At 32.3% G+C, this 14,368-nt stretch overlaps 1 protein-coding gene across 1 annotated transcript in view; it reads right to left on the bottom strand.

Annotated features, from left to right (window-relative positions):
- Positions 1-2,226: 2,226 nt before the first annotated feature.
- The window catches only part of LOC118184846 (uncharacterized), a 287,706-nt gene continuing 275,564 nt past the window's right edge, over positions 2,227-14,368 (bottom strand). The window contains exons 11-16 of the mRNA XM_035354573.2: positions 14,068-14,350; positions 12,369-12,509; positions 10,595-10,670; positions 10,446-10,492; positions 6,690-6,940; positions 2,227-3,631 (exon numbers count right to left, since the gene is read on the bottom strand). Of these exons, the coding sequence (XP_035210464.2) occupies positions 3,455-3,631; positions 6,690-6,940; positions 10,446-10,492; positions 10,595-10,670; positions 12,369-12,509; positions 14,068-14,350 (975 nt within the window). The 3' untranslated portion in view covers positions 2,227-3,454. The remainder of the gene's footprint in view (positions 3,632-6,689; positions 6,941-10,445; positions 10,493-10,594; positions 10,671-12,368; positions 12,510-14,067; positions 14,351-14,368) is intronic.

Below are 14,368 nucleotides of genomic sequence, written 5' to 3'. Positions count from 1 at the left end.
AATATCCGTCAAGATCTCGTTTACTATGAGGCTCTGGTAACCAACCGATATAGTGGTTAGCGTCGCTGGCTACCGTGCCGAAGGGCCCGGGTTCGAATCACGGAGAAAGCATCGATGTTTGTAAATGTATAGTGTCGGTACGGTATGGCGGCACTCTAAATACTAAATATGCGGTGAGTCGGAAGTCTTCTCGTGTGGTTTGGTGGAAGAGGACAGAGGTATTGTAGGTGTGAGATATTATTTTCAATCAGGAGAAACATTACTTCTTATTGAAACTTATTTGTATCCGAGATATCCTACTGTTTGTTTGTACAACACTGTAATGTATTTTGCAGTAATTGACAAAACAGATAATCTTCTTAGTAAAACATAAATTTTATTTTTAGTTTATGGAGATAGATAATTTGTATACAAATCTTAAGTGGTAAAATTTTCATCCATCTATTAGCTGGTCAAACTTCAGAATCATAATTTTTAAACAATTTCTTCAGTTGTTGAGCAACGGTTACATCTTACAAATATGGCGTTGCCACTTCAATAATTAATATAGTTATTTGTTAATAACAAGATATTAAAATATGCTCAAATTGTAAATTTTTTACAGACAGATTTTTACAGACATATATATATATATCTTCAGTGAAATTTAATCATTATTTGTTCATTGCTTCTTTTTCCACCAAAGCATTTCTTCATCCGTAGTTGTTTATATCCAAAATAATTATATCCCCTAACTGTTTTGAGCAATTTATATATGTAATATTAACACAATTTCGGAAGCATTGATGTAAGAACACTGAAATGTAGGTGCTCAGAAATGCTGATTGTGAATATACATGATGCTTAGAGGGTCCATCCATTTTGAAGAAGAAACAGTCGAGGTGTATTAAATGCCGTATTTATTTAAATTCACATTTTGGTGGTGATAACTCACTTGGCACTCCAATCGTACCTATTTCCAGAAGAATTTTGACACTATTGTGATATAAGCGATTCTTCCCTCCTGGGGTTGACTCAGGAGAATTCCTGGATCTGTACTTAGGAAGTCTCAGCCATGGGGCTACTTAATTTGACTAAAGCCCTAGTTCGGTCTAAGGCAGGTTCAGGCTTGGCAGAGACCGTACTGGTACTGTCCTGTCTGTTCCTTCGGCCGTGGTGGAGCTAGATCGGAGATCGTCAACCAAATCCCCGGGGGGGTTGACTCCATTCAGTTCTCGTGACGGGGACTGACATAATGGTCAGTACGCACTTTACGACATACTCTGCCAATGGAGTTATGCCCGGAGGCAAAATAACTAAATAAATTCATATCTGCTATTTGTTCTCCCAATGCTTTGTATCATGGAGGTAGGATGTTAGACTATCATGGAGGTAGTTTCTTACCTCCCTGCTTTGCATAAAGCCGGGCGGGGATTGCGCCTGCTAGGATGAAGTCCCCAGGACCACAGATATACAAACTCCGCATGGGTCTGCTAGTCGGACCTGCGTCGGGAGTCTATGTTCGTCTTCAGTTCTGTGATATAAGCGATCAATGCAGCACACAGATGATTGCAGCAAAGCGTCTGGTCATGAGGAAAGCACAAGCGAGAAAGGGAAGAGTGTCACAGTAGTAATGCAGAGGAAGGTGGAAGGGAGTCAAACAGTTTTAGTTTCAATTTTATGTTTTGGTTTATAATTTGGTGATTCCTCAAGAGGCATCTGTAGTAAGCGTTGCGTAAGATCGCATGATTAATTTGAATGACGCAGTTTAGACTTACGGCGCTATTTCTAAGACAGAAAGAGAAAGTCCCCAAATTAAAGAAGAAATAAAAGAGGTTGCAGACAATTAAATTTAAAAGTTTACTTTGATATTTTTTATCTTACACACACACACACACACACACACACATATATATATATATATATATATATAACGAGAAAAACTGTCAGATCTTCACTACATTTTAATCGGATCTCATTTATTAATTAAATAACTGAGCAAAATTCTCGCAAAACTAATTAAATTTCAGTTATTTGTTTATGTGTCTGTTGTTTAATATAGTTTAAATTATTGTCTGTTAGCAGTGAACACAGAGTATTACTTTTCAAAAATAAGCAAAATGTATTTAAAATAGTGGGAGATAATAACATCATTAAAAATGTGTTTCCCGAAAATCAGTATGTTAATATATGCCTTACAAAATAATTCTAAATCAGAACATGCACTAAATACGAAAGAAAAATTGATTACATAAACAAAAGAGGGCTTTATTGAGCACTTAGATACATGGACACTCAGAAAAATGTTAGAAACTATACAAAAGTTTTACAAAGAAAGATGTTATGTTACAAATGTAGATTTTTCATTTTCCTAAAAACAGAATAAAACACTATGTCTGTGACACTTTTATAATATAATTTATCAAAACAAATGCTGTTAAAGTGCACATAAAAAGTAATAAACAGATATTATAAATAAAAACATCGTAAAATTATAAAAGTGAAAAGTTCATCTTTCAAGCAACAAATGACGTTTTAAGTGGTTTGAATTCCATATGCATTTTAATCATTCATAAGCACCAGGATATGTTTTAAACTATTATACACTCGCATACTTTAAGAGTATACGAGCATCTTTTGAGGTTTTTTTTATTTTTGATTAAAATGATTACTAGTTTTATGGCAAATTCAAAAGATGAAAATGTAATCTGTATTTGTTACTCTGCAAAAGAAAGAGAAAAGGTGTGTTCCTTTCTTTTGAAAAGTAATCAGTCACTAAACCTCGATTCCGTTATATTAATAGAAAATACGATATTTGCATACTTTCCACCAAATTATTAACAGCTTCAATGGCTGCGTTTAGGTACGCCATAAATGCAGCGTGGTTAAGTCCATATTCTCCTTTTGTTTAGTGAAGTACGATAGGAAATGTTACCGAATATATTTAACTTCAAAACCATTTGTTATGCTGTTATTTCTTCAAAGTCATGAATGGCTTTCACCTTGACAAGATGACATCCTGAGATGTGTTTAACGAATGTCCAAGGATATCTTCGTCATAAAGAAATGCCTGTCATGTATTTCGTACAGTATGGGCTCTTGCGCTTTCTCTTTTGGCAACAAATATTGCGAGATTATCAACTATAAATGAAAGTTCGTTGTTATTTGTGATAATCTTCACAAAGTAAGTTTTCGGAGCACCTCAAGAAACCATACTGAAGCGTCTAAAGTGCTACAACATGTAGCACCAAAGTAAGTATTTTTGACATCACTGGTATATGATCCCTTTACAAGTATTGTATTTGCACCTTATTTACCCGCTCTGATCCTGCTCTTGAAGGAACACAGTTTTGAAGAAGCTCATAACTCATAAAGTGATCATGGCGGGTTGTTGACTGTAGTCATGGTCTTTTAATTGTGAAAACTAAGTCTTTAAAATGCCGTGCTAATGCGACGCCCTGCGTCCATAATTTTCTCACCAAACATACACTTGACCGTCATAGACGGTGTAATTCATAGGCTTGTTGGGACCTTGAGGTTGTCTAGCCCTGGGAATCATGACTGGAGGAGATGTGTACCCCGTAGATAAGCTGCGATTCAAACTCAGGTCACTCCTTTTACTGCTTTTGTAAGGGGTGACATCACCACTTTCCTGCAAAGCAAAATCAAATATTGCAATGAACGCAATTATTATTTACAAGGAATAAAATTTTACAACAGAAAGAAGAAGCTTGTTTTGAGTATAATTGCTCAAGTCTTTATACTTAAAAGGGTTTGGATCTTCGGTTACTTGCATTAAGATTTATTTGCATTATTTCTTTCTTTTACTAAGCATTATAAACACATCAAAAAATAATGGAACTTATAAACGTTTGTACATTCAATTAGGTTATTTTGGAGCAGAATACGTGAAAACCTTCAATGCTCTGCCCAGGACTCAAACTTTAGACCTCTGGAATACGCATCGAGTATTCTTCTAATGACACCACGAAAGCATGCGGAAGAGGGAGAAAATATTTTATAAGTTCAACTAGCTTTTATATTCTGTTCAATTTTGGGATAAGTCCAAAGATTTCATAAAAAAAATAACTTTTTTAAATAATAAAAAACACTTTCTTGCATAAAATTTTTCTTCAAAAAAAATATTAAATTCACAGACAGATTGGAATTCAGTATTTAAGTAGACGAAGCATTATAAAAGATTGATTAAAATAATGATGTTTCTGCCTCGCTCTGTTTTTACGAATTACTGCCCTGGAAAATATAAAATATTAAATATTAAATATTAAATATTTTCCAGGGTTAAAAATTAATTATGTAATATGTTCCCTTACATTAACAATGTAACATTTTCCAGTGTTTTCTAAGGTTCCAGTAAATAATATATCAAGGAATGATATCGCTCTTTGGTATGTTTCCCCAAAATGTGCATTTATTACACTTTGGAAGTATTTTGAAGTCTTCTTGACTTCTGTCATAGTGTTTGAATTTAACACGCATGACTAAAATTCAGTGTTGTGCAAATAATTCGTCATTTTATCATATGTTTGAAAATATCCATACATATCCTGGTTTCATTATGTCAGCTAGTAATATCAGTAACACCACAGTGTAACAAATAAAGTGAACGATTAGAGTGCGCGAAAAAATGAAAAATTAAAATAATAAGTTTCCATATTATACTTCTAGTCCAAAAACGAAATTTAGTGATCTTTAAAACGGAAAAAATATAACTGATAACGTAAATCTTCAATCACTATTGCAAGTGAAAACAATCTAGAAAAGAAGGAACGATAATAACCAAATTGAATATAACATTTGCCTTTTCTGTAAACAAAAATAATTAAAAGTTATGCACTAGTGATGCAATATATGACTTAATAAATCCTAATGACACTTTTTAGCAAAACAAGACTGAAAAAGAACATGAGCATGAAGCGAGGTTTACGTCATCAAATAAATGTAATAGAGATATTCTGAACAATTACTAACAGTTTTTTAAAGTAAAGAATCCAAGTTTTAAACCGCAGTTAAATTTTAGACGAAGAGGCAAATGCAGCTATCTGGATATAAAGGAAATAGGAAGCACAAATTAAAAAGCTTATTTAAAATTTGAGAAAAATACATGACTGATAAATGTAAATTAACTTCGTCAATAGCGCATAAACCACAATAGAATAAATGCTTTCTTTAAAATTCACTATATTTGTTTACCATAGCAACACTCTGGCCTTAGATTCACTTAACAGCGTTATATTTCGTTCATTTTCTAACTCAGAATGCACAAAATTTATATCATCTTAAGAATTATCTAATCGTACATGTTCTGTTCAAACGCTATAGTAAATCTAAAATGATGTATAAAAGAAATTAAGCAATGAACAACAACAACAACAACAGCAAAAACGAAACAGTTTTCCACAGACGATTCAGTATTTCTCATTCTATTAATTCAGTTCTCACTTTGCGACAAGGCAAAAATACATTAAAACTCAAGATGTCTGTGTTGAAAATTATGAAGTAAATCTTAAACACTTATTTTCTCGAAAAAATTCTAGAAACAATTAAGCATCATTTCATTGGCAAAAATAAATGAATGCGTTATCTTTGTTGTTGCGAAGCTAAGTTTCTCTAGATTGGCAACAAATCCACTAGTATCCTGTTTCAAATGCAAACATCAATGGCCGCCATTAAAAAAGGCTTAGCGGCAATTAAACAACTTTAAAACTGCTGATAATTCTAAAAATATTGCACACAGATTTACTAAAGGCATAAAAACCTTAACCGGAAGATAAGAACAACATAATTCAATCATTTTTAGAGCAAAAAATGCACAATTTACAAACATATAACAATACAGAAACTGAGATCACTGAGCCGGGTAACAGAGTGGATATATATACACATATTTATATACTTTTAGTGCGGCCGATTGCAACGAAAATACGAGGCGCAAATCTACATGTTATAGCAGTCCTATATACAATATTTCAATGTTCTGAGGCTACTCGTTTTTGAGTTATGCGAGATACATACGTACGTACGTACAGACGCCACGAAAAATTCTCTTCAGAATTCATTTAAAATTATTTTTACAACTTTTTTGGGCGAAAAGATTCCTTTATCCTGTTCTTACGTACAGATGTCACGCAAAAACATCGTTAAATTCCATTTGATAGCGGTTAAAATTGATATTTCCGTTGAAATATGATGCCTGAAACTTTTCGCGATTACAATACTTCTTTTTTACTTCGTTGAAGGAAGTAAAAAGGGTTCTAGAGGAGAATACCCTTATACTCTAATCTATATTTCTAATTTGTATGATATACTCAAATCTTAATCGTAGTCAAACAGCGTCAGTCTTTCACGCAAATGTTTGAAATTTTCTAAGTAAAACTGCAAAGCAATTTCATTAAAATCATCATTTTCTTATACTATGCTTTTCTCTATATGATGCAATGCAATGTTATTTGTATTACTATGGGGAAATAATAATAAATTGTATTATAATAATATTATCGAAGTAAATGACTATTCTATTTAACCAGATACAACTGTACCAGATATGACAATTCCATTTAACCGGCCTTAGGAAACATGTACTAATTTCCATCAGAAACGACAAAATTGATTGTCTTCGTAATCTTAGTTTTATGAAACGATAATGAACGATTTGGTTAATGAAAACTACAACGGCAATTCCTTCTTACCTGATATCCTTCAAATGAATTCGGTCCTTTTCTACCATGTTCTCCACTACTTTCGCTGGAAGTATCAATCATAGCTTTTCTGTCTAAAGTGCCACCCACAGGTCCTTTTAGAGCAATGCCCCTAAATACACTGCCAGGATCTCCTGCATTGGTAGAGGGAGCCTTTCGTTTACACTTTCGGCAGCAACAAAGCACAGCGCACAGCAGAAGTATGACAACAGCTACTGCAGTTGGTAATGCTATGGCAAGTACTGAAATGGAAATAAAAATTTATGTGGGATTTCACAACAAATGGTATTATTATTTGTAAAACCTCCAAAGTTTAAATTTAACCAAATCTGTTATTTTTGACTGAATACGCAGTGAAAATTAATACCATAAAATATTTACTCATCTGATATTTTAAATTTTAAAATTTTGCAACAAATAAATAATTTAAAGGCAATGAATGGCTGTTTACGTTGTAATGCAATAAACCCGAAAACTGTACAGTACTATTCAGTTGCTCTCTGAAAGCGCATTTTTAAGCTTGTTATAATCAAGCAAATCTCCGTGAGAGCAACGTAAAGTAAATATGTTTTATACTAAATTTAACAACAAAATTCGGAGACGTATTTGTAAATTTGGTACTGCAAGCATGCGCTCCAAAACGAAATAATCATTCAGAAACTTTATGCATAGTATAAAATAATATGTAGCTTTAATTCTCACTGCAAATAACTTAGAGGAAAGAAATTAAAGTTAAGTTCTTAACTGAAAAGAATAACAGTTTAAATAAATTTCTATACAGGATTATATTAAAAATTATGTTATACTATAATTGAGCAGAAACTATTATTAATTCATAAAGATATGATTTACGCGCTATTATGTTAATGCATCAAAATGGGAATTTTTGTTTTCAAGACGTGACCAAAAATAAATAATAATTAAAATTGAAAGTAATAAAATAGTAAAAATAGTAAAAAATAATTAAAATTGAAATAATTCACAGCAAAATGCATAATTTCGGGGGGGGGTTATTGATCCGTATTCGTAATAAATTATACAACACGAATTCATTGCTTGATTCATTGCTTGCATTGAATATAGTTACGAATTCGTAGATTTTTCAATTCCGTGTTTTTGAGACTGAAGGAATATATTTCCCTACAACAACAAAATAGAAATTTAGTAACTTTCTTTACGGATATATTATCTTAGAAATTGATGCATTCCCATTACACAGATGCTCACAAACGGCCGAGCGGTAAAGTAGCTGATCACTGGTAGTTCGGTCAAGGGTTGGAATCTTGGCGAACGGATTGGCTGCATGAGCGTTTTCGTGGTTTCCCTATGTGTAACGTGATTATGAGCCAGTTTTCCTTAAAAAGTCATCCACGAAGGTATCCCTAACGCTTAGGCAGATAACCCTTGAGTGCTTTGCCATAAATAAATACACCAAACCTAATCTCTTTGCACCCAGCTATAAAAAGGCTGATATTTAGACTACGGAAAATCTGGTAACAGGATGCATTTTAGTAAAATAGGCTTCGTAGACAGCAGACGTCAACCAAAAAAAAAAAAAAAAAAAAAAACCTTTCTATAATCTGATTAATCATAAAAAATCAATCTCTTATAATAAAATTTATCACTAATTACCTAACATTAATATGGATTATTATGATGTTTCGTCAGACAAGAGACAGAAAAGGACTACAAGCTGATCAAAATGCAACGCAATATATATATATAAAGACAAATCTGACGGGCTAAGACAAAATTTGCCTAATACTCGGAAATGTGGAATCTGCGTTCAATCGTTCTCTCTTGAGGATAAATTTAAAGCTGAATAGTGAATAATATACTTCTCATAAAATCCATTCAGTTTTAAACAATAAGAAAGAGCGTAATGGCAGCTATTAAAGAATCTCGAAAAATAGTTGGTTACGGTATAAATTAATAAAAGTTAAATACTGAGCCATTAATAATTTTCACGTTGACACATGAATTTCACTACAAATTCATGTTTGAAATTAAAATTCTGATGAAGATATCACATGACTTCCTTGTAAGGGCTATAAATTATACGCATTTTTGGCTGCACTTCAGTTAAACTTATTTCGTCGAATTATTTAACTTAATTAACCGATTCGTCGAGGCAAGTTGAAAATGACATTAAAAACTGCAAACTTTGAAATTAAATATCCGGGACAATTTTTATCGTACGGAAATCAAATTTCGTATTTATTATTTCATAATGAGTATAAAACTTTTCCTGGTATAATTATAACAATCGGAAGACCGCATTGAAAGTTAGATTTTATTATTTGCCGAATTTTGTATTAAAGTTCATATGAATCATTAACATTTTCGTCATTTAAAACACTTCAGTTATTGGAAGGATACGAGTAGCGTGTGCGAAACTAAAGGCCGGGAAAGGACTTTTAAGCCGGCGAGGAGGTATATATATATATACTAAATGCGCAGTCATGAATCCGGTACGTTTAATTTCTGGCTGTAGACATGGCTAGGTGGATAAGGCAGGAATAAAACGCTGAAAAATTTCGGCAAATCACCATGTTTATTTTTAGGCACATCAAAAATTATTTCTTTGGCAAACAAATTGCTTTATATACACAGATAAAATGCTACGAAATCATTTCAGACAGGGAAGCTTAAGCGGTGCGAAGTTTTTTGTATGGCAGAAAGTCAGGGGAAAGTAGTGCTCGTGACTCAGTATTTATACTTCGTAGGTGCAGAGAGTATTCAAAGTTATGATTGCTCAATATCAATTTTAGTTACCTTTTTCAAGCAGTGTTACGTAATTTGGAATGATCTGGAATTTAGAAGAACAGATGAATTTAGGGGTGAGAGCAACAAATTTAGAATGTTCATTTTGAGGTGATTCATTTGAGGTTTATTATTTTTAAAGCAAACATATATATACGTTTGGTTTTAAAACATATATATATATGTATACATTTTGTTATGTTAACTGCAATGAAAGCGAGAGGTGCACAACTAGATGTTATAGCAGTCGCCTATAAAAAAATTCAACGTTCTATGGTAAATCGTTTTAACGCGAAATACACACATACGTACGTACGTAGTGTGTACAGACGTCAGTGCATTTTCAAACCATTTTAAATTTCTTTTACAATCCGGTTTGGAAATAGTCCTTTATCCTGTCCGTATGTACAGCTCTGGCACAGAAAAATAGTCCAAATGGATTCGAGAACGGTCGAAATGGATACTTGCATTGAAATATGATACTTGAAGTTTTTCGTCATGACAATACTTCTATTACTTCGTATAAGAATGGGAAAACGAAACGACATCATCAAATATTAAAGAAAAAAATAACAGATCCTTCACTTATTGTCGTCCAGTAAACATTACCTGATATGAACGATGATAAAAAAATCGTAAAACATAAATATTTTACTGATATGATTCTACTATTTTGATATAATTTTCAAGTTAAAAAATAAAATAAAAGTCAACAAATATTTAGTATTAAAAGGTTTATAAGAATGTTTTTAGAAGTAAAAGTATTCTAGAATGAATAAAAATTAAATACCTTGAAATGTATTTTATTTCATACTTGCTTCATTAAAATGTATGAACCAAATATGAAGTTTCATTCTTTATAAAACTCAGTTTTAAAATGACTCTACCATTTTTAGGTTTTTACCATAGTCTCTTTAATTATCTAGCAAAATCTAGATGTACGTATCCCAAACTACTATATGTATCTTATTTGCTAAAACTTACCCAGTCCATTAATTTCGCACCTACGTCCTACAAACATTGGCTGACACCTAAAACAGGAACATAGTTGTTAATCGTTATCAAACTCACTTTTGGAATTTTAAAAGGAAATGTAAAACATGTTGCAGCCAGTTTAAAATTTATTATTTTACCTGCAGAATGTTTTCTCATCATCTCCCCTTAAGCAGTCGCCTCGACCGTGACAGTAGTTACAGTTCTCAGTTTTAGCTAAAAGAAATATTAATCATATATATTTCTGTGAATATCAATTCATCAATGAATGAATACAAAATGTTTTTAATAAAGTTATTCAGAATGATTTTTGAAGTATTTACAGTTTTTTAAAATTTACAGATAGCTAGATATAGGTAGAACATTAACTATCCACGTTTCACATATCATTTTTAAATTCTTGTATGTGACTTATAGTTAAAAGAGTAGCGTTGATATCATATTCAAACTGTTCCTATGTACTTGCTGCATCCTATACCTTATCAATGAATCTGTGTATGCGACTGTGAGCTCATCCAGTATTATTTTACAGAATTCAATTGTATATTCATACCAACTTTTTCCAGAAGCCTTATAGAGGGTACTTACGTATTGACCCAACAACCAAAGTAGAAATAGCCAAATTTTTCAGAATATGCCAAACTCTGGCAAGCATGCTCATAACAATCCTTTAGTCAAAAACGTTACAGTACAGATAAAATTAATAAACATTCTTATGAAATTTTAATGATAAGCAGAACAATAAATGTCTGCCATACTGAGCTTAAATAAACTATTATTGAGGAAAAGTATTATTTGCTAGATAGCCATTTCTCATTAAAACATAAAGATATGATTGAATTTAATAAAAGCATTAAAAATTATCATTAATACAACAGAAAAGTGATGAAAATTATTTGTTGTTGTTTCCTTATTTCATGATCCACCTTGAGGACCATTAAAGAGGAAAAGCATAAACTGCACAATTTTCTCTTTTTCGTGTTCTCATAGCTAATGACAGCTCACCTGCGGCAGAGAGGTAAAATCGCTGAACACTGGTGGTCCCGACCTGGACTCGATTCCAGGCGAACGGGCTGGGTGCAGGAGAGTTTTCGTGATTTTGTGTGTAACACGTGTGCAACGTGAATACGAGCCTATTTTCCTTAGGAACTCTTCTTCAAAGGCATTCTTCTCCATCGGCAGGTAACTCTGGTGTGCTTTGCCTTAATCAACTAAACCAATCCAAACCATACTTGATGATAAAACCTAAATATGAAATTTACTGTTTCATTAAGGAAAGCTAAAAGAAATTATTCAGTAATTTCTGATTCAGTAATTTTTCATTGTAATTAAAAAATCTGATAAGCTTCCCGAACGGAACAGTGGTTAATGACTCTGATTACCGTAACGAAAGGCCCGGCTTCGAATCCCGGAAAAAGCATGGATGTTTGTAAATGCACAGTGTCTGCAGCAAGGGAGCACTCTAAATATATGGCGAGTCGAAAATCCTTCTCTTGTAGATTGATTGTAGGAGAAGAAGAATGGGAGAACCTCAGCGCCCCCAGCACCTCAGACTGCTCTTCCTCAAAACTGGAGTGTAACTAGGCAAAATCGTACAGTCTCCTGTAAGGTGCCCAAGGCTCTTGCCAACGACAGGCGTAATCTTGTACTTCTTGATGCGATGAATTTCGTGGTCTTTTTCTAACGTCAGACAAATGAGATAAGTCACAACAACAACAGAAATCTGATAATTAATAGCTCATTATTTTGAGATTAATGTCCTCCTAATTTGAATTACTTGTAGCTTTTTCAGTATCCATAAAAGATAAAAAAAATGTTTTAGTATCTATAGATTAACGACTCTACGAATTGTTAGGAATTAATAGAAAGAATGCTAAATTATGTAAATTTCAAAAGAATATTTTTCTTACATACCTAAGCAAGTTCTTCCAGGTAACGTCAGATCCATATCCTCAAAACCTTCATTACACTGGCAAGTGTATGTTCCTGGCAAATTGACACATGTTGCTTGAAGAGCGCAGTCATTATGCCTAATATCCAAACATTCATCGTAATCTAAAGAAGAATTATACTGCTTATTATTAATGTACTAAAATAAATTCAATATTATTAATATACTAACTTCCTCCATCCTTCAGTATATAAAAAAATAAGATTTTTCTCTCCCCATTTCTGTGTGCCTTTGTGGTGTAACTGAAAGCATGCTCGACGCGTATTCGTCTAGAGTTTGAATCCCAGCGAGGGTAATGCAGATTTCCTCGAAAAAATTTCTAATGACTAATGTTCTAAATTTCTAATGACAAATTTCTAATGACAAAGTCTAACGTTACTTAATTTTGTTAAATAACAAATTTTACAGTATTTTGAAAATCCTTCATTTTAAATAAACTTCTTCACGAAATTTAGTGTACATAAGATAAAAATATTAATTTTGAAAATTAATTAGAATTATCAAATGAGCTAAAAGTTATTAAATTAAATCATAATTACTTACGTTTCGCTAATTTAATTTTAGAGGTAAAATTTCGGACTCAATGAGACTTACCATAATATCCAGAAAAAATTTCAAATATGTGTCGGATTTTATTAAATACCTAATATGATTAAATTTTTTTGTATTTATATTTTTAGATCATTTATTAGTCTACTGCTGAGATAAATTATCAAAGACTATCATTAATTTATATAACAACAAAATACCGTTGCGACTTCATTTTACAAAATCGCAGACTTTTATTAAAATATCAGGGAAAACTGTAACTACTGCTTCTTAGTAAAAATTTAGTATCTTATGTACAATTTGAGACATAACTGCATAAATTTTCGTGCAATAGAGTTTAGAGATTTACGCGCGAAGAAGTTCATATCTTACAATCACAACTGCAACGTTTATTTAAGAAGGAAAAAAGTAATTTCTACATATTAATTAATTCATAGTTTTGAAAAGTTCCACTATGACATGTTCTGATAAAAACGTTAATTCATTTTTATAATCAGAGTTGGTGCACCAGCTCAGCAATATCAGTATTGAAATTTGTATTTATAAATAAATAAAATAAAGCAAAGAAGAAATTAATTATTAAACAAAGAAAGTAAACGCGCAAAAATTTATCAAAGTTTTAATATTAGTGGAAACAATCTTTCTCTATCAACATTTTTGTTTATTCTTCTTTACTTGTTTCATGCATATATGGTATAACAAACTGCATTTCCTTCTTATAGAGCTGCTAAAGTGCTCGTGGAAAGAAAGTCCGAACTCTAACCCGCAGTCTCAAGTTGTACAAATCACATTTTTGCAAAATCCGATGATTATTTTCTGTATTTTACAGATGATATTGTAGCTTTGAATAAACTTAAAAAGAGTGTTCTTTTTATATAAACATTTATGTTAATAATATTTGAATTTTTTTATAATTAACATTGAAATGGACTGTTTCTCTTTCATAAAAACTGAATATGAAATTTTTCTGATATTTCATTTTCTTCATTTTTCTGATATTTTAAAAACTTTAATTTTTCTTACATTTTTCATTTTCGTTTTCCGAACATCAAATACAAAATACAAAAAATGCTCTATTTTTCGCGATTTCGAATTACAACTCTAATGACATACCTTGCACAGTTTGTGCCAGAGGAGCTGCCAGCAGCGCAGAATCACCGACTTTCATTTCAGACAACTGTAGAGATCTTGTCAGTTCTTGCTCCAGTAAATTTCCACTCACACTCTTGCTCACTTGCAATGTAAAATTAACTATGACCCCTCCTGCTCCAGAGTTTATAGATGGTGTCACCGTGGCATCAGCATTCTTAGGCATGGCGTCAGCTGGTATGATACTGTTGACCTCAGCATCCCAGATATGGTCCCTCACGTTGCTTATGCTGTATGCATCAGCAATCTGAAAATGATAAATAAG

This window comes from Stegodyphus dumicola, chromosome 1 (genome assembly GCF_044657685.1).
Source record: "Stegodyphus dumicola isolate Sdum_Otavi_A_Nest chromosome 1, ASM4465768v1".
In the NCBI taxonomy this organism is placed as follows: domain Eukaryota; kingdom Metazoa; phylum Arthropoda; class Arachnida; order Araneae; family Eresidae; genus Stegodyphus; species Stegodyphus dumicola.
This window is presented reverse-complemented; position numbering and strand designations above follow the sequence as displayed.